The 24,952-nt window shown below is 40.3% G+C and overlaps 1 protein-coding gene across 1 annotated transcript in view; it reads right to left on the bottom strand.

Moving 5' to 3' along the window:
* LOC116820146 (opsin-5-like) overlaps positions 1 to 24,952 on the bottom strand; it is a 53,203-nt gene that overhangs the window by 4,667 nt on the left and 23,584 nt on the right. Inside the window, exons 3-4 of the mRNA XM_032772412.2 lie at positions 5,486 to 5,585; positions 433 to 537 (exon numbers count right to left, since the gene is read on the bottom strand). Coding sequence (XP_032628303.1) covers positions 433 to 537; positions 5,486 to 5,585 — 205 coding nt within the window. The remainder of the gene's footprint in view (positions 1 to 432; positions 538 to 5,485; positions 5,586 to 24,952) is intronic.

Raw genomic sequence — 24,952 nt, 5'->3', positions numbered from 1 at the left:
CTTATCTGGATACATTCAGTAAGAAACTTGCAAACCAAAGGTGAAATCCTGCCTCTATTGAAATCAATGGCAAAACTCCTACTGACTTCAGTGGGGCCAGAATTTCATCCCACAAGTATATTGTATGGGGAAATATTGGAAAGGATGTATACATCTGGACAAAGTAGCACAAAAGCAGTACTTTCATCCATGTAATGTAATATCACTGATTAGTAGAAGATGTAGAGAAAGTACCATGCCCAAAACTGAGATTTGAGGAATACCCAGAGTACAATCATAAGCATTCCCTGGATAAATTATTCTTTATTAATAATACTCCCAGCTCTACCGATAATCAGTCTGCTCAACAAGATAAGAGGGAAATCATCTTTGTTCTCTTAAGAGCAAATGTGCCAATTGTGTCACTGAAGGAATGCATGAGAGGCCTTTTACCTGTATAACTGCCCCATCCAAGAATTGGAGCCACTGACCAGAAGAAAGCTGCGATCCAGATAAGAACCAGGGCCACAGTGATGCTGCTGTTGCTAATGCAATGCCCTGGAACATACAGCACAGTGAGAAAATGGCACTTAACACACTGACCCTTTCCAGATGAAATCTATTCACATTGGACTATTGTAAAGACCATGGAGGGCTAATTGGGGGAATCCTGGTACTTGAGATAATTCCCAGACTAAAAAAATGTTTTTAAATGAAAGGTAAGGTTGAGAGTATATATCAGTGACTTGAATGTTCAAGATTTTGCAAGGACATTGGAGTTAGATGAAATTAGGGTAGATTAAAAAGTGATAGATAAATTAGATATGAGAGAATTAGGAAATTCAATGTTATAGCTACAAGAAACATATATGAACTTTGCAGTTTTGTAAACCTTTAAAAAGACAGGAAATTATAACCTTAATTTAACATGAAAAAAGAAAAACGATGGAAAGAATGGAAATTCACAAGTATAGCATTCAAATAACGTTAACTCTGCCCCCACACTGGTAGCCAGAGGAAAACAAATCAGAAACTTAAACTACCTTATTCATCCAGCAGAACACTTTCATCTCATCCATGATCAGAGAAACCAGAATAACTTACTTTTAATCATACAGTGGTTGTGCCAGTTCCAGCCTTTTTTAAAGGGATAGAAAAGCCACAGAAAAAGACATCCTTTACCTGACTAGATTAGCAAAGTACTCACCTCACTTTTCATTAATTCCATATGCCATCACTTACACAAATATCATTAGGCGCATGTGCTGTGGTCTGCACATGCAAACCTCTCAGTGCCAGACAACACATAGGAAAAATATTTTAACCTATTACATTTGAAAGAAATTTCTGCTTTCCAGACAATAGGTGTAGACAACTGGCTACATATATTTTTCTGGGATTGTCTGGTTGTGACATGTGATAGGATTTAGCCCAGTGTCCAGCCCGCTCAAATATCATGAGTGCTTTCTGGAATGACCCTTACATTTAATTCTGGCACAGATATCTCAGATATGTATTTTAATAAAGTTATTGCTTTCCCCATACTTACCATTTTTCCTACAGAATTTGAGCCTCAGGTGTGTCAAAGGCAAAAGGCTTTTAATTACTCACATTTCTAATGGTTTTAATTAACGAATTCCACTCTCTTCTCTTCTTTGTCCTTGATTCCCAAGCTGTTGATGATGTCATTGGATGGGAGGGGTTCTGAATGATCCTACTTATTAAATACAGGAAATGTTTTCAGCCTGAGTCCCCCAAGTGCTCCACTGTTTCCTCCCTTATTCTCCCATACCCTCCCCTGTCAGGGATAGTTGAGCACAGTTTCCATAGAGCTCCCTGAGTATCTGGCCTGACTCCAGTGATAATGAACCTGCAGTTTCTGCAATGGCTTGGCTGCATCAATGGCCCTTGATAATGTTGCAGGCAGCAGCAGCAATAAAGGAATGGGAAAAACCATGTGGGCCAAATTCTGATTTATACGGAGGCACTTTACACTATGCAACAGTATAAAAGTGGCCTTAAAGTGAGAGTAAATTGCATTTACACCCCATTACACTACTGGAGTGGCATAAGGGGCCTTAGAATAAATGAGAATCTGGCTTATACATATGTTTAATCTTCAGTTGTGTAAGTATTCAAAGCAGGCTTTTTAAGTACTCTCCTCTAACCAGCAGAAGTTTTGGAAGCGTGGCTACAATGCGTGCAGTTCTGCTCCCTGCGTTGATGCAATTAATGTGGTTCTCATAGGAGCAGTGGTAAGTTGCTGAAGAGATATAACTCTAAAAGAGGAAGATTTCTTTAGAGCACAGAGAGCTGTCCAGGACACTAGACTACCTGTGGTTACTCAGGGCTAGATTCACAAAGGAACTCAGCCACTTTGGGCTAGATCCACAAAGATATTTAGACTCCTCATTTCCACAGAAATCAATTTCTTGGGCATGGGGTATTCTGGGGCAGATTTTTGTCAATCTCTCCCGGGCACCAGAGAGAGAATTACTGTCAGAGGTTAGGGCACTCATGAGGGATGTGAGCGAGCCAGGTTCCAGTCCCTCTGCTTCAATGCATATGTCATAAAGCATAAGTCCCAATTCTGAACCTTAGTGTCCAAAATGTGGGTGCCTACATGAAACCTCCAAGCTTAATTACCAGCTTAGATCTGATAGCGCTGCCACCAGCCAGGAATTCCAGTGCCTGGCTCACTCTGGTCTCCCCAAAACCTTCCCTGGGGGACCCCAAGACTCAGATGCCCTGATTGTCTTACAACAAAGGGAATACCCCCTCCCTGGATGACACTGGAAGATTACCACTGTTTCAGTTCCTTGAATGCAAAACCAGAGAATCAGGTTTCTCTCACCCCTCGCAGTCATCAAGCTTGCATTGTAACTCTAACAAAAAAATTTTCTTCCCCCCTGTCTTCCTCCCACCAATCCATGGTGCAGCGCAGACTCAATCCCTTGAGCCCAACTGAAAAAAAATCCAACAGTTTTAAAAAAGAAGCGTTATATAATAAAGACAGAAAAAAGACATAAAAATGGTCTCTGTATCAAGTACAATATACAGGGTATTGGCTTAAAAAAAATGAAATAAACAAGCCTTATCAAAAAAGAAATACAATTTTAAACATCCAGCAACTAATACATGTAATACAAAAAACAATATAAGCCTATTGTCTTTCTACCTTTGTACTCACAACTTGGAACAGAAAATTAAAAAGCCTGGGAGATAGAGAGATCACTCTCAGAGCCGAGAAAGCAACAGACAGAGCACACAAAAAAAACCACCCAAAAACTTCCCTCCCTTGAGATTTGAAAAATCTGGTTTCCTGATTGGTCCTCTGGTCAGGTGTCAGTTCTCTGCTTGTAAGCCCTTTGCAGGTGAAAGAACATTAACCCTTAACTATCTGTTTATGACAGCATATTTAATTGTTTATACACAGTGGAACAGCCTCAAATGGAAAGACTGAGACCGACCCCCGAATAGCCCATAGACGAATGGTTAGGGCACTCTCCTGAGATGGGTGGGAAACCAAAATTCAAATTCCTTCTCCATATTAGACAGGGCAGGGGGATTGAACCCAGATCTCCACATCCTGGGTGAGGGCCCTAACACCATTGGGCTAAAAGTTACAAAGGGGGCACGATCACATCCTCTGGCTGTTTTGTGTGGGTCTAGGTATGTCCAGAGCTTGCCTACCAAATTGGGCCCCATAGGCAAGATAGGTGGGGGAACATCTAATCTGAGGATCCTTCTGGGGCTTAGCTATGATGCCCAGGCACCTAGGCTGAGGTGGCTGTGACCTTGCTCTCTGTTAGAAACTTAGGTGAGAGAGACGTACATTTAAAATATGGCTAGATATGATACAATAAATACAAAATATGGAACACAGTGCAGCCTAATTCTGACTGCTCCAGCACCAGACTGAGTTAAAAACGGGCCTTAACAGATACATCAGTGACAAGGTGCATTGGTTCTGGTGCAAAGGTGGAACTTCCTGCGGAATATATATTGCATTGTCAGGGTTGTTATTGCCTGTGCAATTAGAAATATTTATATAACACACTAAATTTATATGGTTCTTTATATACAGAGATTGAGACAGGATCCCTGCCCCAAATCTTACAATGTAAGTCACCCAAACAAAGACAGAAGACAACACTGGAGTTGTGAGCTAGCATGGGAAACTATTGACTGGAAGAAGATAGGGAGAATTTCTGGAAAGAGTGGGTTTTAAAGAGGGATTTGAAGTAGGTGAGCAAGGGCTTTTGGTGGGAGATTTCTAACAGGATAGGAGATATGAAATAAATAATGAGAGGACATCAATGATTTGTTAAGTGGGATGATTGGAAAAAGGGTGAGGAGCACATTGGGCATAGGTGGGAATAAGAGCAGAAATGTAGATGGCAGCATGGTTATGTAGAGTTTTGTAAGTAGGTGACAACAAAGAGTATGAATTTAACAGAATAAGAGATAGGAAGCCAAAGTGTTGTAGAGCAGTTGGAGAGGGAGATAACTTTAGTAGTGGTAATTTGTATAGATTGGAGGGCATGGAAGTTAGAGAAGTATACCAGTAAACCAGCACTTGGGGTTTTAGGGGCAGGGGTCATAAGGAAAGGGTGATTTTTTGAGCTATTGAAGAGGAAGAAATGACAGGACTTAGTGAGAGAACTGGAGAAGGGAGAAATAGAGAGGAAAGCCAAAAATGGCATGCAGATTACAGGTCGAGGAGACAGGAAGGAGAGTGGCAATGTCAAGGGAGCTAGGCAAGGGGTCTGGAGGAAGGTTTAGGAAGAAAAGTTCAGTGTTGAAATAGTGGGCCTGATTCTGACCTCACATGATGTAAAAAGTACATTGTTGATCAGGTCCACTGAGTTTGAGATGGTGGTAGGGCATCCTAGAGACAATGGCAGAGAAGCTGTCTGAGATGCAAGACTGGATAGTGTTGCAGAAGTTTCAGGGAAGATCAGTAGATTTCAGTGTCTCTGGTGACACCTACTCCTATTCACAGTGCCTGTTGCAAGCAGGCAAAAGACCACAGAGCAGGCAAAACACCATTGAGAACAAAAATGCATTTGTGGAGGGAAGTGTCCCAAGTCAGGTCTATTAATGGCTGGCAACTGCCCTACACTTCATTTCTTACAAGATGAAATTCACCTCTTTGCAGAGGGACAGTGGACATATGCACCACTGAAGTGCCATTTACACTCTATTTGGAGGAACTTAAGTGATACATAAGCTTAGTGTTGGCCCTCTGCACAGAGGTGAATTCTACTCACAGTGAAGTGAATGTGCCAAGAATAATCCTTCTCTTATTTGGGTTCATTTGAAAAATGTTTGATGGAAGCTGATTTCCAACAGAAGTTATTGGGCTTGATTTTGATTTCCCCACATATCCATTTGACACTGTTACTCCACTGACTTCAGGGGAGTTACTCTTGATTTTCACCAAGGTAACTGAAGGCAGAGTCAGACCAGCGCTATTTTTAATTCCTTCAAAAGAAGACCTTACCTCTGTCTGGATGGCAGCCCTTTATGTAGCGAGTCACACTGATCACTGTAAGGGTATTAATGCTAGCCAGGCCAAACAGAAGTGTCAGAAAGCCATCAATCTGGAAAAACAAATAAAAAAGGGGTTTTGTTCCCACAACCAAACTGCAGAATGACAAGGGTGTTGGACTGAGGGGAACTGTTGGGAATGCTCCAGTGGTTTTATATTAATGTTCTTGAAAGTTTTTCCAAAAGCCCAAATGCCAGTGAAATATAAAATGTCAGGGGTCATTACCATCTCTGTGATCAGTGAACAATTAGACACTGAAAATTAGATGCGGTGTGTCATGTGGGTAATGTGAATGTAAAACAAACAAGCAAACACCTTCTGAAATACATCCTCCCAAAATACAAAGTTACGGAATGAAAGAGAAAAAAGACTGAACAGGAGAAAGGGGATTGGATGCAACAATCCTCATTATATAGAGACAAATATGTAAACTGAACACTTGAAGTTTAGGTTAAGGTGGCAGTAGCAATAGGAAGAATGCAAGCTGTAATCAATTTAGCTGAATGGAAAAAAAGATTTTGAAAACATCCAAACCTAAATTATCCAGATTATTTACCTTTGAACAATGCTAGTCATATTTATTACAGGTATTTGTAAAACTGACTCAGGTCCTGATCCTGGAATTTCATCCACACAGGTATGGCTACACAAACCCTTTTGCCTGTGTAGAGCACCAGTGAAGTCAATGACCCCACTAGCAATCTATGCACAGGATCGTTACAATTAAACTAGGTTAATTCATGGATATAAGAAAGAAGTTCCTGCTGAATCTAGCCAGCTGTTAGTGAATACTGTGTGACTGGGAGGTGATCTGCATAAAATCTTTGCAGGCTTAATCTAATTTTCAAAAGCTTGGAATCAGATGCAAACATAGTTTGAGCTAGATGGTCACTTGGAGGTATAAGTTCCACATTAAACTGAGTAGGAAAACTGATGTAAATGGTCCCACATTGTACCTTGCAAGAATTTGGTATTCAATGGTTCTATAAATAAAAACCCTGCAACTTAAACCAGTTCAATATTCTGGCTAAATATATTCAATCCTCACATAAATGGCACAACTCTCATTGAACTCATGCTCAAATTTGGCCTGAGGACATTGTGAATGAGGTGAATATAAATTAAAGTAGGTGTGATATGCTTTATCTTACACCCTTCTCTTGATTGCTTTTCTTGCAACAAGCCCCCTCGCGCTTTCTCAGAGTATTGTTTACATTCATTTTGCAGAATCACTGAATAGTAAATCAGTGCAAGATGCACTATTATGGTATTTACACAGCTCCTTATGTCAGATTTATGATCAACTTACACCTGATGTGTAACTGAAACTAATGTACATGTCACAAAAAATATGAACCAACAATTTCCATGGATGCAGCACCTGCTTACTCCAGATTGCATTTGCCTGAATTTGTCTCTCAGGATTAGTTAAACACCTGGAAATGCAAATGTACTGTACACTTCATTAAGCTGATGGAAGCAAACAGCTGCTGCTCTGCTGTGTGCTATATCTGTACTGCACCTATCCAGATAACAACATACACAAGGACTACTGTAAATCCACGCAAGTCATAAGCTTAAAAATAGTACTAGTTATTGCTCAGAACCAAACAGTGTTTCAGGAATCATGTGAACAGTGGAAAATCTGAACATAAGCCTAAGCGGTAACAATAAAATACATATAAAGTGTCAGGGCCAGATCCTCAGTGGGTGTAAACTAGTATGGCTCCACTAAAGTCATTATGTGTCTGCTGAGGATATAACAATATACCTTCTTTGCCTCCAAAGATGACAACTGTTATTCTCTCATCCCCATTTCCCCATCATTAGTAGACATGCCATCATCATTTCTCACTGAGGGACAATTATATTTCCTGATCAACTCAATCTACCAATGGAGCACACAAAAAATGGCAGGAAAATGAGACTAGTCATTCTGATTTAAAACAAAATAGTGTATCATGAAAACTAGAGCTTTGAAACATTTTCAATGAAACAGCGTTCCATCGGAGAATGCTGTTTGATTAAACTGAAACGTTTCATGAGAATGTGTCAATTTCAACTAAATTGGTGGTTTAGATAATGTGAATTTTTTCACCTTTATCATTTTGATTAATTTAATTTTGACTTTTATATGAAAACGTTATAATTCATTATTATATTTAATGTTTAGCATTATATCCTAGTATAGTGATTTGATATTATTAAAACAAAACATTTTTACCTTATCAGAATAAAACACTTCACCTTTTCTTAGCTGAAATTTTCAACATTTCTATTTGACAGGAAAATTTTTAAATTTTGATTTTTCATTCTGATTTGGAACTGCAAAAAATGTTACTTCAGAATTTCCTGCTGAACAGAAATTCTATTTTCCAATCATTTCTAATTATAAACAAGGAAGCAGGACAACACTTACCAAACAATATACAGCAAGTAAGTAATCACTACCTTTCTTTAAATATCACCTTCTTTAAATGCACATCAGCATTTAAGTTACATCAGTCTAGTCTCCTTCCAATAGCAGTTTAGGGAGACCTGGTTCCCCATTGCTACATACCAGATGTAGATATTTAAACATGTGTGGAGTGGGTGTAAAATGCTACCATTCTGAGTTGCAAAGGTATAGATGACTACACAAGGTGCATTGGATAATAAAGGAATCTATGAACCTGATCCAAAGTCCACTGAAGTCAATGGAAAGACTCCCCAATTGATTTCCATCAGCTTTGGTCTGGACCCTGCATGAGCATAAAAGATGCTTATTTATGCATTTTGCCTTCTGGATTTGGCACCTTATCTAATACCCTCTTATTCATCTTTGTTTCTGTTACATCCACAGGGATTTTACTTTGTAAGCCCCATATGTGGTTTATTGTGTTTGAATTGGGGACAGTATTTGATAGTGTCTCATGCAGCCTTCCTCTCAAAATTAATTCAACTCAGTTTGGACAGACACACACCTCATATGGACCAAAAACAGACAGCAGGCCCAAAAACAATAAGTAATGACAAATTGCAAAGTACTGAGGTCCTGGGAGGTGCTTAGTGGGGTACTGCAGAAATAGTATTGGACAGATCTTAATGTCTTCATTAACAGACTAGAAAAGAGATTAAACAGCACATTAATGAAATTGCAAGAGGATATCAAATTCAGAGGAGCTGAAACCATAAACAGGACAGTGAAAGGCTACAAAAGAGGCCTAATGGGTGGAAGCAGGGACAGTAAATAGCATCCTAAGATTCATCTTGGAAAAACAGCAACATATGTTTCAAGTACCTAAACACCAGGGTTAAAATCATATAAGACATATAGACCTTGGCTACACTGGCGCTTTACAGCGCTGCAACTTTCTCACTCAGGGATGTGAAAAAAACACACCTCTGAGCACTGTAAAGCACCAGTGTAAACAGGCTCCCAGTGCTGCAAGCTAATCCCTGTGAGGAGGTGGAGTACGTGCAGCGCTGGGAGACCTCTCTCCTAGCTCTGGCGCTGCGACTACACTCGCACTTCAAAGCGCTGCCGTGGCAGCGCTTTGAAGTTTCGAGTGTAGCCAAGCCCATAATGTCTTCAGTGTCCTCTGCTGGGGTAGAGTGCCTGCCTTGTACTCCTAACCATCCTTAGCATGGCCCAGCCTCACAAAAGGCAAAGTGGAGCCCCAAATGGGACTTCCCAAATGTGTAGTAGACGGTCACTGAAAACAACATACATTTTGCAATTTGCATACTGCAGTAACTGTACATTGTTTCTGCCTATATATTTTACCAATGAAAATACAATATTTGCTCTTTGGTTGTGAGTTAAAAGAGAAAGGGGATTAATTAAAGCACTATGCTTAGCACTAAGGAGCTGTCAGACCCACTAGCTTAGCCAGCTTTAGCCTTTTCTGCTCCTGTCTGGCTCACTCCCAGCTGCAGGTTTTAACTGTTGGTTAGCTCTAGGGGCATTGTTCCTTCTCTTCTTTATAAACTCAAGGTCAACTCAGGTTTCTCTCTCCCTATTCTTTACTCCTCCTTCCTTTCAGTGAAGTTACTGCTGGCCCCTCAGCTGCTCTCTTCTAGGGATTTACTCCAGTTTTGTCTCTCCATTCTCATTCCTCTCTCAGGAATTTGCTGTCAACATCTGTGGTGCTGGGCATGCAGGGGGCTTAGAGCTTCACAAACAGAGCTGAGTTGCAACAGGCTCTGCATAATTCTTTCATAGGTACGTATATAGCCCCCACTACCATAGCTGAGTGCCTCACTGTCTATAACACATCTATCCTCCCACTTTTACAGATGGGGAACTGAGACTAGGTGACTTGCCTGAAGTCACACAGGAAGTGTGGTAGAGCAGGGACTCAAACTCAGGTCTCCCAAGTCATAGGTCAGGGCCTTAACCAGTGAACTATCCTTTAGATTTACAAACAAGGGAGCGGCTTACACACCAGGAAGATAGACAAAACATTTAGGCTAGTACAACAAGGTATTATTAAGTGTAGCAGAATAAAATTAAGACAGGAAAAATATTAATAGGGATACAATTGGGGATCCTCCTGCACTAGGGGGAAAAGGTCCAATAGCTCTTTCCAGCCTCTCGCTTCTATAGACCTAGGAGTTAGAGCCTGATCTCAGTTACATCCATATCTATGCAGAACCAGTATACGGATTCTGCTACAGTTATTCCAGATTTACAATTGCATTACTGAGATCAAAACTGAGCCCTAGATATCCACTCCAGTGCAAGGAGAGGAAGAGGAAATAGGAGGTGTCCCTTGAGGAGAAAAAGTGTGTCCAACACTAGTTATAGTCCATGCGCTTTAGAGACTTGCCAGAAAGACCTTTCTCACCCACCTCTACCCCTAAAAAGATAGCATAGATCACAGGTAGCAACAGAGACAGATCTACAGAATCCAAAGTAACTAGCAACCCAGAAAATACTAATTATCCAACCACAGTATCTTGAGTTGATAGCTAGAAATACTAATATAAGTACTGAGAATAAAGTAATCCATTTCTTTTCCAAATGTAAAGATAATTTGGCCCACCAGCTAAGGAAATACTAAAATATGTAGGAGAATAAATAAAATGTCTCTAATCTAAAATGTTTGTGTATCTTTTCATGCTTTCCCCCTTCAGCCATTACTTTATTCTCTTTTTCTCTTCTTCTACCTCCAGCCCATTCTTTCCTTCCATGGTCATAACATTGTCTGTTATTTCAGTGTAAGGCAGTGGTCCTCATAATGTGACCTAAAGACCACTAGTGATCTGAACCCTAACGCTACCCAATTAGTAATTCCTAGTGTTGAGAGGGGACTCCAAGAACTGCAGACCCCTCACTTCATAAATTAATAGAGACAACATCAGGAAGTTTGTCTGATTTTAATTTTGACTCAACCAGATTTTATGCTAATATTTCTTAACGAGCAGGGAGATTAGCCAGTTTAAAAGCTTTTCTTTCAGGACTACACCAAAGCTGTTCCTTCTGCCACATAGATATTGACAGATTCTGCTTATCATCTTTACTGGTTGCCTACAAGCTAAGACATGAACAAAAGAAAAATGTCATCCTTATTCTACTTTCTACTTCTCATGCTTTAGTTTAAATCTCATTATGTCCACAGTACACTATTTAAAACTCACAGTGTGTAAAGCTCATAATGCCTCAAATTAGTTTCTTAAGCTTTGCTCTAAGGTAGGAGGTGTCAGGAATCTCCCATATACCAACAAGTTTTAGCAACGGACAGGATTCTCCTCTCAGTTAAACTGCTGTAGCCCTATTCACTTCAGTGGAGCTATTCTTATTGACATCACTGCGAGAGAAGAATATGTCTCAGTGGTTCTGATCTTAGATTAACAGAGATAGAATGGTATGAAAACAGATTGCTAAAGTAGCAATTGTGCGTCAATTTAGGCTGAAACACTAATCTCCCCGTTGCTGACTGCTCAAGACAGAGGACACAAATCTGATTCTGTGAATCTACTGTTCCTTCCTAAACTGCATGTGCTTCTCCATAGACTAAGCTGTCCCGTTGTTGTCCTCTAGTTAATATGATGAATCTATCAAGGAAAACCAACCAAATGACAGAGATTATTTTCCCCTGTATATATTAAGCCTGTCACAGTCTAGTCCTCAGAAATAACATTTAGAAATGCAAAAAAAGGATTCCATTTTCATATCATGTAAATAAAAAACAACGGAATCCCCAACCCAGAAACAAAAGGAGAAATCTAAATACTCCCTATTCAAACCACTTCACCAAAAGAGACTAAGGCAATAGAGAGAGTCCTCAGCGTATTCCCCAAACATCAGCATGTTCTGTTGTTGGTTTTTTTGCACCAAGTGGGGAAGTAAATTCCATTTATATCCAATAAAAACAACCTTCTCCTCACCCTCCTACCAATTCTCCATGAGTGTATCAGTTTGAGTAACATAGCTCATTTCAACTGTGCGGTCAAACAGAAGAGATCCCAAGCTACACAATCCAAACCAACAACTTGAACTGCATTTGGAAATGAATTAGAAACCACTGCTGTCTCTGACTTCCTCCATGCCCACAGCATTGCTAATCGGGGTGGTTGCATTCTGGATTAGCTGAAATGTCTGAGTGGTCGTCAAGGGCAGCCCTACATAGAGATCAGACAATAATCCAATGCATTAAGGGTCTCTAAAGCAAAAAGCACTTAGTTTAATAGTAAACCAAGTTTAAATCATTAAGTGAGAACAGGTTGTACTCAACATTTTATATTCATCAGATTAATGAATCATTCTGCCCAATGAATGTAAAAAAACTTGTTCAGTATCATTACATGCAAAAAAAGAGGATATTAATGCAGTACTGAGGATGCACAGTTAAGCACTCTAAAGTAGAGAAATACAAAATTCAAGGTTGGACAATCAACCATAAGTCTCTCCCATTGCATGTATTGCAATACAATACAGTCTTACATTCTGTGACCATACACTATTTCCAGACTAATACAATATCATATTGTACAATGGTTTCTACAACCTTAGATACTCGCATCTAAGATTAATGGTATGATCAAAAAATTAAAGGCATTATTGTAATGTATACATACACTGGGATAGAATTAAAGCTGTGCAATTATGCACAATATTCACTGATACCTGAACTCTTAAATGTTCAGCCTTGGTCTTGCATAAATACTTTTTCCATTTAATTTTTCATTTAGCTTTTTCTAGAGAAAAATGTGTCCCGTTGCATACTAGTAGTTGCCAGACATCAAAGGTCAATTGGTGTGTCTAAAAATATAATTAACAACAGAGAGCAGATTCTGATCTTCTTATTTATATTAATCAGGACTCTGCTGATTTGAATGGAGTTAGTCTAGATTTACGCTGGCGTAACTGAGATCAGAATCAGGCCCTATCAGCTAAAGGTTGACTCATAGCTATTGGTACTGCAGTTTATTCGTTTAGTTACTTGCGCATATACTGGTATATAGCCATGTAAGTGCATGAGGTCAAGTTGGTCCCAGGACGACATCATTTTAAATATGCATAACATTAAAATGACTGAACTGATTTTCTTCAAATTTCCCTTTATCTCAGTAAGAACTGGAAAAAACAAACAAACAAACCCCACATTTGAAGAAAATGTGTTCAGTATTTTGAAAGTTATGAATATGGCAAGTATTTGAAAAGTATGTTCTGGATTAGATAAAAGCATTCTGTGGGCTTGATCCTGCATAGGACATGTGTGGAAAACTGTGTGTTGAAATCCAAGGTTAAGCCTCATGAGCAGAATAGGAAGCACAGGGGAATCTTTTCCTGCATTACTGAGATATTGGTATGTGGCTGCAAAAAGGGTGTGTCCTGGTCACAGAGTCATCTTTATTTCCAGGCACCAGTCACCTGACATGGGTCAGGGTTATACAAAGTTAATTACCCTATCACATGACAGTGATCAGTATCCACGGACTCTAGCACTAGAGTTATAGTAATTACTAAGTTACTTCTGCTTAGCAGCTGGAATAAGACTAAGGGGAATGCATAGATAAAGTTTAGCAGACATGGGATTTGAGCTAAAGGAAAGGAATATTATCCACTCAAGTCCCTTGCAAGAAAGGGTAAACATCATGGACTTGAGACTGATCACCATTCAGTGTGGAGGAAATTACATAGTACTTAACTTCACCTGGGTTAATGATTAGCCTTTACTTAGCTTTGCACTGGAGGGCAACGATCTCATATACATTGTGGTGCACCATGCAATGTCTAAATGCACACTTATAAATTTTACAAATAGAGAGGATGTCACTATCAGAACTTATGGTAGAACTCACTGGCCTGATTATCTTGTCCCCATGAGCACAACTGGATACACCCAGAAGTTCTTGGTTCCCAGATCTGTGCACACATTACTAGACCATTACACATTTCTCACATCTCTCTCTCTCACACACATACACACATATGTATAACTGTTGGTAGCAGTTACACCTGAAGAAACAATATCTTTTGAGATTAAGGCAAAACACACTTTACTGGTAATCTGTTCAGCAGCTAAAAAAAGCTGCATCACAGCCAACAATAAGCATTTTTTTTAAATGTAACTCTGACAGAGTCAAATACCTTTTTATTTGTGATAGTGCCATCTAGTGACTCCTGATAGCATTACAACATACATGCGCAAAATTAGTAGAACCATGAACAATTTGGACTTCATATAGCCAAGAATAATATCATTTTCAAATAATTAAAGATTTACAGAATAAACAAATAGCCATTTGGAAACACCTTGATATCAGTGGAATAATAAAAGCATAAGAAGATAAGAACAGCCATACTGGTTCAGACCAAAGGTCCATCTAGCCCAGTATCCTGTCTTCAACAGTGGCCAATGACCAGTGCCCCAGAGGGAATGAATAGAACAGGTAATCATCAACTGATCCATCCCCTGTTGCCCATTCTCAGCTTCTGGCAAACAAAGGCTAGGGACACCATTGCTGCCCATCCTGGCTAATAGCCATCAATGAATCTATCCTCCATGAACTTATCTACTTCTTTTTTGAGCCCTGTTATAGTCTTGGCCTTCACAACATCCTCTGGCAAAGAATTCCACAGGCTGACTGGGCACTGTGTGAAAAAATACAGTCCCTACTTTCAGTATTTTCCCAATTAGACAACACACTGTAGACAATAAATACACTGTAGACAATAAATCCTTCTGAAAAAGTGGGAAAGTATTTACTACGCCCAAGATTTAATAATTATATACTCATAAAATAAGAACCACTGCTGGATGAAATATTGATAATGAAGCATACATTATTTCCAAATCTTACAAAAACTTCATTGGAATTAATATTTCAGTGGTGTGAAATCATATGAAATTCTTTGGCAAAAATTCACATAATTTTTTCACCAAAAAATTGGCTAGTGGGCCTTCAGAACACTATCCACCTCCACATGACACCTAGTAACTACTGCCGGTTGAATTTTTTTGTATGAAACTTTTTCCTCAAAGTGGGGTTGTAGTGAAAAATCAAAATTTTCATAAAAAAAATTGTTCTTGGAAAAAAAATTCAGATTTTCATTGAAAAACTGAAAAGGTTTTTTTCCCCCCCCAGTTTTTGGAAATCAGAAAACTTCCTGTTTGAAACCTTTTGGTTGTCAACAACATTTTGGTGTTTGGATTTTCACTGAAACCCTGAATTTTTTTGCAGAGATTTTTTTTGAAAAGTTCATTTTTTTTTCAAAATGCATTATGGGAAATCATTTCCTAACCAGCTGTACTAGAAATGCAATGCAACCTTGTGCGTTACACATATTTTACTCTGACAGGTGTTTTCTATGTGTTGCCGCAGTAATGGAAAATGCTGGTGAAGTGGTGTTCATTCAGACAGAAGGAACTATAGCCATTTACTATGTCTGGGCCTTGTCTCCTTGATATAAGTAAATGCTAAGTCAGCTATTCAACTATCTGACTCACAATCCCCCAAAAGTAGTAACCCTGGCCTTTACAAAGTATAAAATACCTTGAATGAAATCAGAGTAAAATTATCTGGAGTCCTAGGACCAAGAAAAATGGTGGGTGGTAGATCTTGTCACCTCTGAACCAGACACAGTGGAAATATGTCTGAGCCAGAGTGGAATGGTGTTACAACATTCAGCCTCTATGTATTACTGTAGAGAGAAATTAAGTATTAAATAGTGAACTATGGAGTTTCCCCCTGAGAACTTGCATAATACACTTCAATGGGTATTAGATCAGGTTCACTGTATTTATTATTATTATAGAATGTTAAAAAAAGAACATATCCAGATGGTTTAAAACCTTCTGTACTTTTTACACATCTATGGAAATCAGGGCTTTCCTTTGGTGCCTACATAATCCCAATAATAGGATCCTTTAAACGTCAACAGAAACACAGCTTTCATGTGAAAGTAAGGTAATTATATATATTTTTTTAGTCCTCAGAATGTGCTTTTTACTGATCTCTAGGATTATAAACTTGTCAGGTGAGTTTTCCTAAAGACCATTGGTTATTCATGGGTTCTGCCACAGATACCCATGGGGATTGCCACAGCCACTTTGTGGCCTGCAAAGCACGTGTCTATCAGTTCTCTGGGCTGATTCTTGGCTGTAGTGAAGCCATCTATGCAGTCACTGCCAGGGTTGACAGGGAGTCACTTCTGCCTGCTCGCTAAATGCCTCAGATGAGGTGATTCTTCTGCAGAGCTGCTAATGTGGCTTCTAGCCACAAGAGATCACAGCATAGCAAAGGTGTGAGCTCAGCTCCCAGCAGCTGAAGCACGGACGTGGTATGTATCTGTAAATCGGAAGGTATGAGATGGCTGTTTGGAACTCCTTTGTTACATTGATACTGCTGGCTAGTATAGATTCTACATTGAAATAACTGTAAAAGATTAACAATAACTTAAAACTCAGCAGAAAACATGAAATACTACAGTGGATGGGGGCCTAATGGCCTCAGATTACAATGTTTATTCAGAAGCAACAAAAACCTGGTAATTTCCAACTGAAGCCACATTGCCAAAGAGCCACAGTGGATTGAAGAAAGGCTGAAAAAGTACAGGGTCTTCACACAGACTGCCCTAGGCCTTTGGCAACCGTCTAGACAGAGAACTATAGGCTCCAACCCTGTTCATTATGTTCATGAGCAAACACATCCTTTTCTGTGGGAGGAATCTTGTGCAAACTCTGTGAGGCAAATAATATAGACAACCTGTGCCAAAGTCCATTGCAGTCACTGGGGATCTTTCCCTTGACTTCAGCCAGCACTGGGTCAGGCTGACTGGATCCAGTCCCCTATGTGGGCTTTTTCCCTATAAGGGACTATTTGGAGAACTGACCCTTGAACATATTTTCAAATGTTGATACTATATATAAAGTAGCTGAACTCTAGAGTCTGAAACTATAGCTTGGAAGGGTGTGAACTGCCCTTTTATTTAACTGGGTGAATTCACTCTGAAACCTACCAATGTACATTTAACTTTAGGACAGATATCCTACAGAATACATGAGGCCTGGGTTAAGAGAGAAACAGAGTTGGAATAAATGATCAATTTGCAACTTGCAAGACAGTTAACAAGGAGTGCACTAAAACTGGTGTCACTGAATATATTTGTTAAAGAATTGGAAGAGTAGACAGAGAGGTTACTAAATTGGAAGATGACACAACATTATTTAGGACAATCAAGTCAGAGAGAATTGTGAGGAACTACTGAAGGATCTAAAACAAATGGTAGTATCACATTGATTTTCAATTTTAATGGGAAGTTCTGCTTAAAAATCAGTGAGATGATCTGGCCAGACCAAGGCTAGGAGACTGGAAGACGTTATCATAGATTAAATTCTTTGGTCCAAGCGATGCACTGAAGAAACTGAAAATATTCAACACACTGATGATTTCTAAACTAAATGTAACCAGTTAGGAAAAGACACAGGCATGATAGGAATGAGACTGGTAAGCAAGTATTACCACCCTTTTACAAATGAACTTAAGAACATAAGAATGGCTGTACTGGGTCAGAACAAACGTCCTTCTAGCCCAGTATCCTGTCTACTGATAGTGGCCAATGCCAGGTGCCCCAGAGGGAGTGAACCCAACAGGCAATGATCAAGTGATCCCTCTCCTGCCATCCATCTCCATCCTCTGACAAACAGAGATAAGCGACACCATTCCTTACCCCTCCTGGCTAATAGCCATTAATGGACCTATCTTCCATGAATTTATCCAGTTCTCTTTTAAACACGGTTATAGTCCTAGCCTTCACAACTTTTTATTTGTTTTAAACTTGCTGCCCATTAATTTCATTTGGTAGCCCCTAGTTCTTGTATTATAGGAACAAGTAAATAACGTTTCCTTATTTACTTTCTCTACATCATTCATAATTTTATATGGGGAAATTGAGAAATTATGTGACAAGACAGAGCTAGGAATAGAATTTAGAAATTTTAGTTTGCTAGACCTGTGTGCACACTACTAGCCCATACCTCTCTTGTGGTTATGCTGATGTGTAGGTAGATCATCAGATTTGTTATGTGAAATAATATCTGTGCAGCACTGGAGAGGCTATCTCAGATTTGCCAAGCAACCAAACAGAACCTTCAAATTATTTCATTCTTAAGTATTAAATACATAACTTCACTGACTGTCACAAAGTCAGCAACGGCTATAGAAGTTTTTTTTAAAAAGTACAAGAAACAATGGGTCAGACCCACAGCTAGTGCAAAACTGGCATAACTCCATTGAAGTTATCCCAGCTGAGGATCTGGCCCAATATCCTCATCTGTGATGCTAAAGTTTATGCTGGTTCCGACTAACTCCTCTTCCCTCAAATCAAAGTTATTGTCTTTTCCTTCTATGTTACTTAAAGGTGAACTAGAAAGCAAAAAAAGAGGTGAGTGGGGGGAATCTTTTTCCATTTTGTTTTTTCAATCTACATTGTCTCCCTGCAGAGAGAGCTGCAGCTTAGGTTACAGCCTTATGTGACTACGCTGTTAAGGTCTTCTAAATATTGCTAAGGTCCTCCAGTCAAGAGACAGAAGTGAGGACTCTTCCTATAGTCATAATATTTCATATGTAAAATCCTCACGGAAAAAAAGTAATTTTTTGAGGGGATGGAGAAGCCACAAAAGGCCATCTTTGAACATCACACAGGAGCAGTAGAGGGCAAAGCCAGTCTTTTGGTGTTTTACTTTGTAGTTCATCTTCAACATACTCCATTTTTAGCTGAGCAGGATATAAAGGTGAGCTGAATACAGATCTAAAGTTACACAGCCTGTACTCAGCACCTTTAACACCTGCTTTATCTGTTAATGCTCTTAGTGCCAGTTCCATGATTTGGATTTAGGTTATTTTCATCTTACATAAATGTCAGAAATGATAAGCTATATATAAACAAAATCCGAGCAATATCATACTTCGACTAATTCTGTGTGAAGCTCGGCAACAGCTAGTTCTCAATCCCTTTTTACATTCAGTGTAATTCCTTGTAGGAGTTTCATATATAATTCAAACAACTGAACTGCATATACATCCAATTGTATTTCTTCATATACCTCAGGGCTGATACAATTCTGTGAAAAATCTGGTTTCTGTACTTCTTAACGAGCCACTGTCAGTTCTATTGCAAGAATCTTAAAAATTGGGCTAGGCTGGGCTGTGATCATGCCAGCTACGTGGGGTTGAGCTCAGGGCTGGTGCAACCATTTAGGCGACCGAGGTGGTCGCCTAGGGCGCTGGGATTTGGGGGGCATCATTTTCTTCAGCAGCGACTGCGGTGGCTGGATCTTCAGCCGCCCCGGTCACCGCCGGCATTTAGGCGGAGGGAGCTGGGGCAGGGGAGCATGGGGAGGGCCGCCTGCAGCAAGTAAGGTGGGGGGCAGCATGCAGGGAAACTCCCTGCCCCAGCTCATCCCTGTCCTGCCTCCTCCCCAAGCACGCCGTGGCTGCTTCACTTCTCCCGCCTCCCAGGCTTGTGGCGCCTAAGCTGATTGGTGCTGCAAGCCTGGGAGGTGGGAGAAGTGAAGCAGTGATGATGTGCTCGGGGTGCTCGTGCGCGGAGCAGGGGTGAGCTGGGTCGGGGGGGTGCCTCAGGGCGGAGGATGGGGAACTGCTGCAAGGGGGGCGCCTCAGGGCAGAGGGGGGTAGCTGCCGCTGGAGGGGGCGCCTCAGGGCGGGGGTGCGGGAGGGAGTGCAAGGTGGAAGTTTCACCTAGGGCGTGAAACATCCTTGCACTGGCCCTGGTTGAGCTGGGTCAGTTTTTGGATAAGAAACCTTCACCAATATCTGCCTGCTGCAGAAAGCATTATTTGTGATTCAGCTCCTTTTTCTGCAAGCAGAACTACATGCATAGCCTCTTACTGCAATGTTTATGAGCCCCACTGAAGCCAGTGAACATCTATCTGTTCAGGAACATAAGGGTCAGTGTAATGCTGGCAGGGGAAAGCCCCAAGGAGAGAAAGAGAACATCATCATGTGGATGCAAGGGGAGAAGATGACTGGCTCATAGATCCCTCTAGGTGCCAAAGGGACAGAATTCTGCAGTGGGTGGCTGTGTGGACCAGTGCTGGGGGGAAGTGAGTGATGTGTGCTGGGGGAGTTGCATGGAATTGATGAGTTCATCACAAGATGGAGTGAAGTGAGTGCAGGGATGATTGGGCAAATGAAAAGTGAGTGGGTGCTAACTGGGAGAATAAGACTCGGATGGGGTGAGCTTGACAGGGATTGAGACTGAGGTACATAGAGATGCTGTGCACCATTTTCTTCAGCAACTCATGAACTGAACAGTAGAAAGGAAACCCCTGAAACCTGATGTTGGCCTGTTCTACCCATTGTTCTTGCCTTAATTCCTCAGTCATTTGCCTGAAGTTCTGTCACTGCCTCAGTCACCTCACCTGGGACCATACAGGAAAACTGGGAGCACAAAAACATTATCTTGGTTAGAGAGCTATTATAAAAACAGAAAACAATGTAAAATCAAACTAATTCAATGAGCTGGTAAAAACCTCTAGGGATGTGGGAGACAGGACACAATGGGCAAAAAGGTGAGAGGGAGAGAAGATTGGGGAGCTTGTTAAAACACAGATAGGGTGGTGAGTCTTTAAAATTTTGCCCCAGGCCCTGTAAATCTTAATGAACTGTGGTATGTTTTAGATTGGTTTGGATTTTTTCTGTTATTTTCCCTGTTACCTTTGCAAGGTTCAGACGGGTTGCATGTCAGAAAAATAAAAACGATACATGAATACAGGGTCATTTTCAATTTTTTTTTCCAGGTGGAGCACTTAACAGCCAGAATGTCTCGTGGGACTGCCCTCAATTGTGAAAACAGAACATCTCTGCGGCAAGTATAGCATTTGCTCACATGAGGAACTATCATCATGAAGGTATCTAGGCCAAAACTTTCAAACCTGGCTGCCTAAAATTAGGCTCTTAATGCCATAGCTAGGCATTTAAATATAAATGGCCTGATTTTCCAGAGGGCCAAGCATCACTGAATTTAATGGGAGCTGCAAATTTTTGGCATCTTTGAACATCAGGCTACTTTTATTAAGGTGCCTAAATGTAGACTTAGGAGCATAACATTAGGCTAACCCTGGCCGTAATACACTTTTAGCTGTCTTTAATGCAGTTTAGCAGCCGTAATGAAAAAAAAAAAAAGGCCGCTAGGGCCATATAACCAATGGGCTCTCCCTGGACCACAAGCAAGTGCTTTGTAGACCACTAGTCATTATTCCATTTTAGTTATTTCAAGAGTCTACAAACCTCCCCCATTTCCCATTGGTGGCGGCAGCCTTCTGAAGCCAGCAGCTCTGTATTGGTATTATGATTATTGCACAGGGGAGGCTTTGTATGTTTGCTGGGAAGTAAGCTTTAGTAGAATTTGAAGTGCTCACACAGAGAGCTGTAGTGTTTCTTTCCCTCCCTTTGTAACATCACATTACTAAGACGTTTCACTGCCTCTTTCATACGAACATCTATTGCAGTAGAACATATGAATAGGATCTTTATAGAAAGGACAGATATGTTAATGGTTGTTAACAAGAAAGCTGGCCTATGGGGGACTTGATCGCTCAGGAGATTTTCTAGGTCACTGGCTCACATCTGGACCCAGCCACAACTATCACAGTTGATGTGAACTGACCCACTTGTTGGCACTCCCAGCAGAGGCCAAAGACTACATTTGCCAAGAGAATGAACTGCTGCCTCAAGCTCTCCAGGACAGGGTTGACGCACACTGGCAGGGCAATGAGAGGATAGAGAACTGAACTACAACAGGACAAAAAAAGTCTTCAGTTTTCTCCAGATTTTCTGAACAGAATGGGAGAATCCCAGAGGGGCTCTGGTCTGCAGCCAGACTACAACTTTGACTTCTTATCTTGGTTCAATTTGACGGCTGAGATACCTTAGCTCAGCAATTGCAACTTAGTTGGAGCAGCTAAATGTTGTACCAGGGATTAGGCACAACTAGTAGAAGTCAGCCACTGCTGCTCCAACAGGCAGAACAAGAGGCAAGGTCAATTGATTCCATGGTATCAAAGTCACCAGATTCCTGAGAAGAGAGCCTCTGTGAACCCTCAGAGAGAAAAAAAATCTCTCTCAGAGGAGAGTGGAGGTGCCTCTTTCTTCCAAGGGGGGAAGAATTGATGGAGAAACCTCTCCCCCTTCAAATGGAGATGAAAATGATAGAGATACTTCTTTTTTACCTGGAGACAAGTCTTTTGTGTATGTGTGGAAAGGGTCCAAAGGCTAGAGTGTTTTGGAACAATAAGAGAGGAGATCTCATTTCTCTGTCATGCTCTCCTCCAGGAACAGGACTAACTAGTTCTGGTAAAGCCTAAATCTTCATCTTACCATGGAGATCAAAGAAGGGCATGGGCAGAGAAAAGAAAAATAGTCAATTAGATCAAACGACATGAGTGCATGAGATAAAGGGAAATGACAACCTGACTTAGTAAAGGAAAGTTTCCTTAAACATGTCTGATAGTGACAGCTGGCTACTCAGAACTAGGACCAAAATTGTAGTCAAGCAGACCATGGTGGAAGGCCAAAGTGAGGCAGAAAACTGGCTCAGTGAAAGCAACCAAGTGCATGAAAATAGAGATTGGTCATGCCTGATGAGATAACTGTATGCATATGTGCCACCCAGCCCAAAGAGTGATCCCAGGCAGTTTCAGGACTGGCTGCCAGTGAGATGAGGACTGGCACAGATTAACCTGCCAGACAGTGACTTGACGGCGATATGCCAAAGAGCACAGCCAATCAAAATTAGTAGCACCAAGTCTAACAGCAGACCGACAGACCTGCAGCTAGACCAATGGCACCAGGGACCAGCAAACAATAATCTTCCACGGCACCCTAGGCTCAGTTTATAAATATTAAGTTACGTGGAACAATGGGACTGAAAACTGAGCAGCTCTCCTCTGTCCAGGCCGTGGGTTGGTTGTTTGTCTTAGTATTTAGTATCTATCTAGATAGTTGTTCAGCGGTCACAGTGCTTGCTATACTCCCTGCCATCGGATGAGTTCTTTGGAGTATATAATGCTGATGGCATTTCCTTTATATTCATTATTTAGTAACTTTCCATGTATTTGTGTATTCTTGATGGCCCTTCCGTTCACCCCAGAAATAATTATTTAGGAACCATTTCTCTCTCTCTTCCTAATTTTATTTCCCAATCAGTGTATCATAAAAACAGTTGACGACAAGCACCTATGTGGAGTTACAGAGAATCCTGTGGCACCTTATAGACTAACAGACGTTTTGGAGCGTGAGCTTTCGTGGGTGAATACCCAATTCGTCAGAAGCAAGTAGTGGAAATTTCCAGGGGCAGGTATATATATGCTAGCAAGCAAGCTAGAGATAACGAGGTTAGTTCAATCAGGGAGGATGAGGCCTTGTTCTAGCAGTAGAGGTGTGCTTCCTACCTCTCCCAAATGTATAGTAAAGACCCAAGGGCCTGAAGTCTTTCCAGTGATTTCAATGGAAGCTGGATCAGGCCCCAGGTGGGTGCAAATGAAGATGATTTGAGTCCTGAGGCTAGCAGATGTGGATGAGAGAGAGCTCATTCCAATATTGTTTGAATTATAAGATGTATATGAAGTTTGGGCATTAAATAGTAAGAACATTATTATTGTAATGAAGAACTGAATATTTTAAAATGAGTTTTAAAATCACACACACATATTGTGCCACTGGTCTTTTTTACACAACCCTGACTGATTTGAATGGTAGCTCATAATATGGCCATAAATTACACAATATGTTAACATGTGTTTTCTTGTTTTCACCGCATTCTGTTTTGTCAGATTTAAGAAAAGGAATATGAGCATGGGTATGAGCTTGTCCTTAGAAGCCCAAGTCCCATTAAAACTGATACAGAGATAAACCTCCATAGAAAAAAGCATACTTTCTGTCATCTGATACATATTGCTTATCACTTAACAAGTGACAGCTTGCTCAAACTGTTCCTCTTGAATAATCAATAACTTTATTCAGAGACATCTCTGCTTTTCCACTTTTAACTTAAAAGTTTACTGAGCTCTTCGATAAATAGGAAAAAATAACTTTTTGTGTGAGATACATTCTGTTTAGCTCAGTTATTTACATGCTCATATTACAAGGAAATATTTACACAATCCCTCACACAGCACATGTTTGTGTAAAACTTTGACACAGTGCCATTTGTTTACTCATCCTGCCAAGAAAATTCTGATTTTTGTTACACTAGGTTTTGAGTCTGCTGTAACTCCAGTGCAGGCCGTGGAATTGCTCTAGATTTACATGATGTAAAGCAGATCAGAATTTGATCCAATAATTTGTAAATATCTCTCTCCTTACAAGAACTATGAGCTGAATTGCTTCTGTGTTACAACTGCCATTTTGTAAAAGAGAAACAGAAATGAGGCCCTAACTGTATTTTTCCATTTAACTTTAATTATGCTTAAGTGTTGGAATCGTTTATTAAGATTTTTGCCATATACAGAGGGGAAAGTGATGTTTCAATTGATAGAGAGTAACCTGAAATACTTTTGTTCAGAATTTTTATTTTTAACTTCCTTTGCCTTTTTTAACAATAAAGAATTCCTTATAACACTTACTAACATCACAATTAGCGAACATGAGAATATACTAGTTGCACTGGGGTAAATCCAGAGTAACTTCACTCAAGTATAAATGGAGTTACTCCAGATTTATGCAAGTATAAATAAGATCAAAATCTGATCTTGAAGAGTTATTTTTAGTCATGCTGGGCCAGATTCTTCTCTCATTTACACCAGCATAAATCCAGAATAACTCCAATGACTTTTCAGCAATGTTCTTCTGGATTTCTGCATCTGTAACTGAAAGCAGTGGCTTGCCCCTGTGGCTGGTTAGGGAATGTATTACTAAACGTAAAATATAGTAGCTACACATTCTTAATTACAAAATGGATGTTGCATT

Source organism: Chelonoidis abingdonii, chromosome 3 (genome assembly GCF_003597395.2).
Source record: "Chelonoidis abingdonii isolate Lonesome George chromosome 3, CheloAbing_2.0, whole genome shotgun sequence".
NCBI classification, from domain to species: domain Eukaryota; kingdom Metazoa; phylum Chordata; order Testudines; family Testudinidae; genus Chelonoidis; species Chelonoidis abingdonii.
This window is presented reverse-complemented; position numbering and strand designations above follow the sequence as displayed.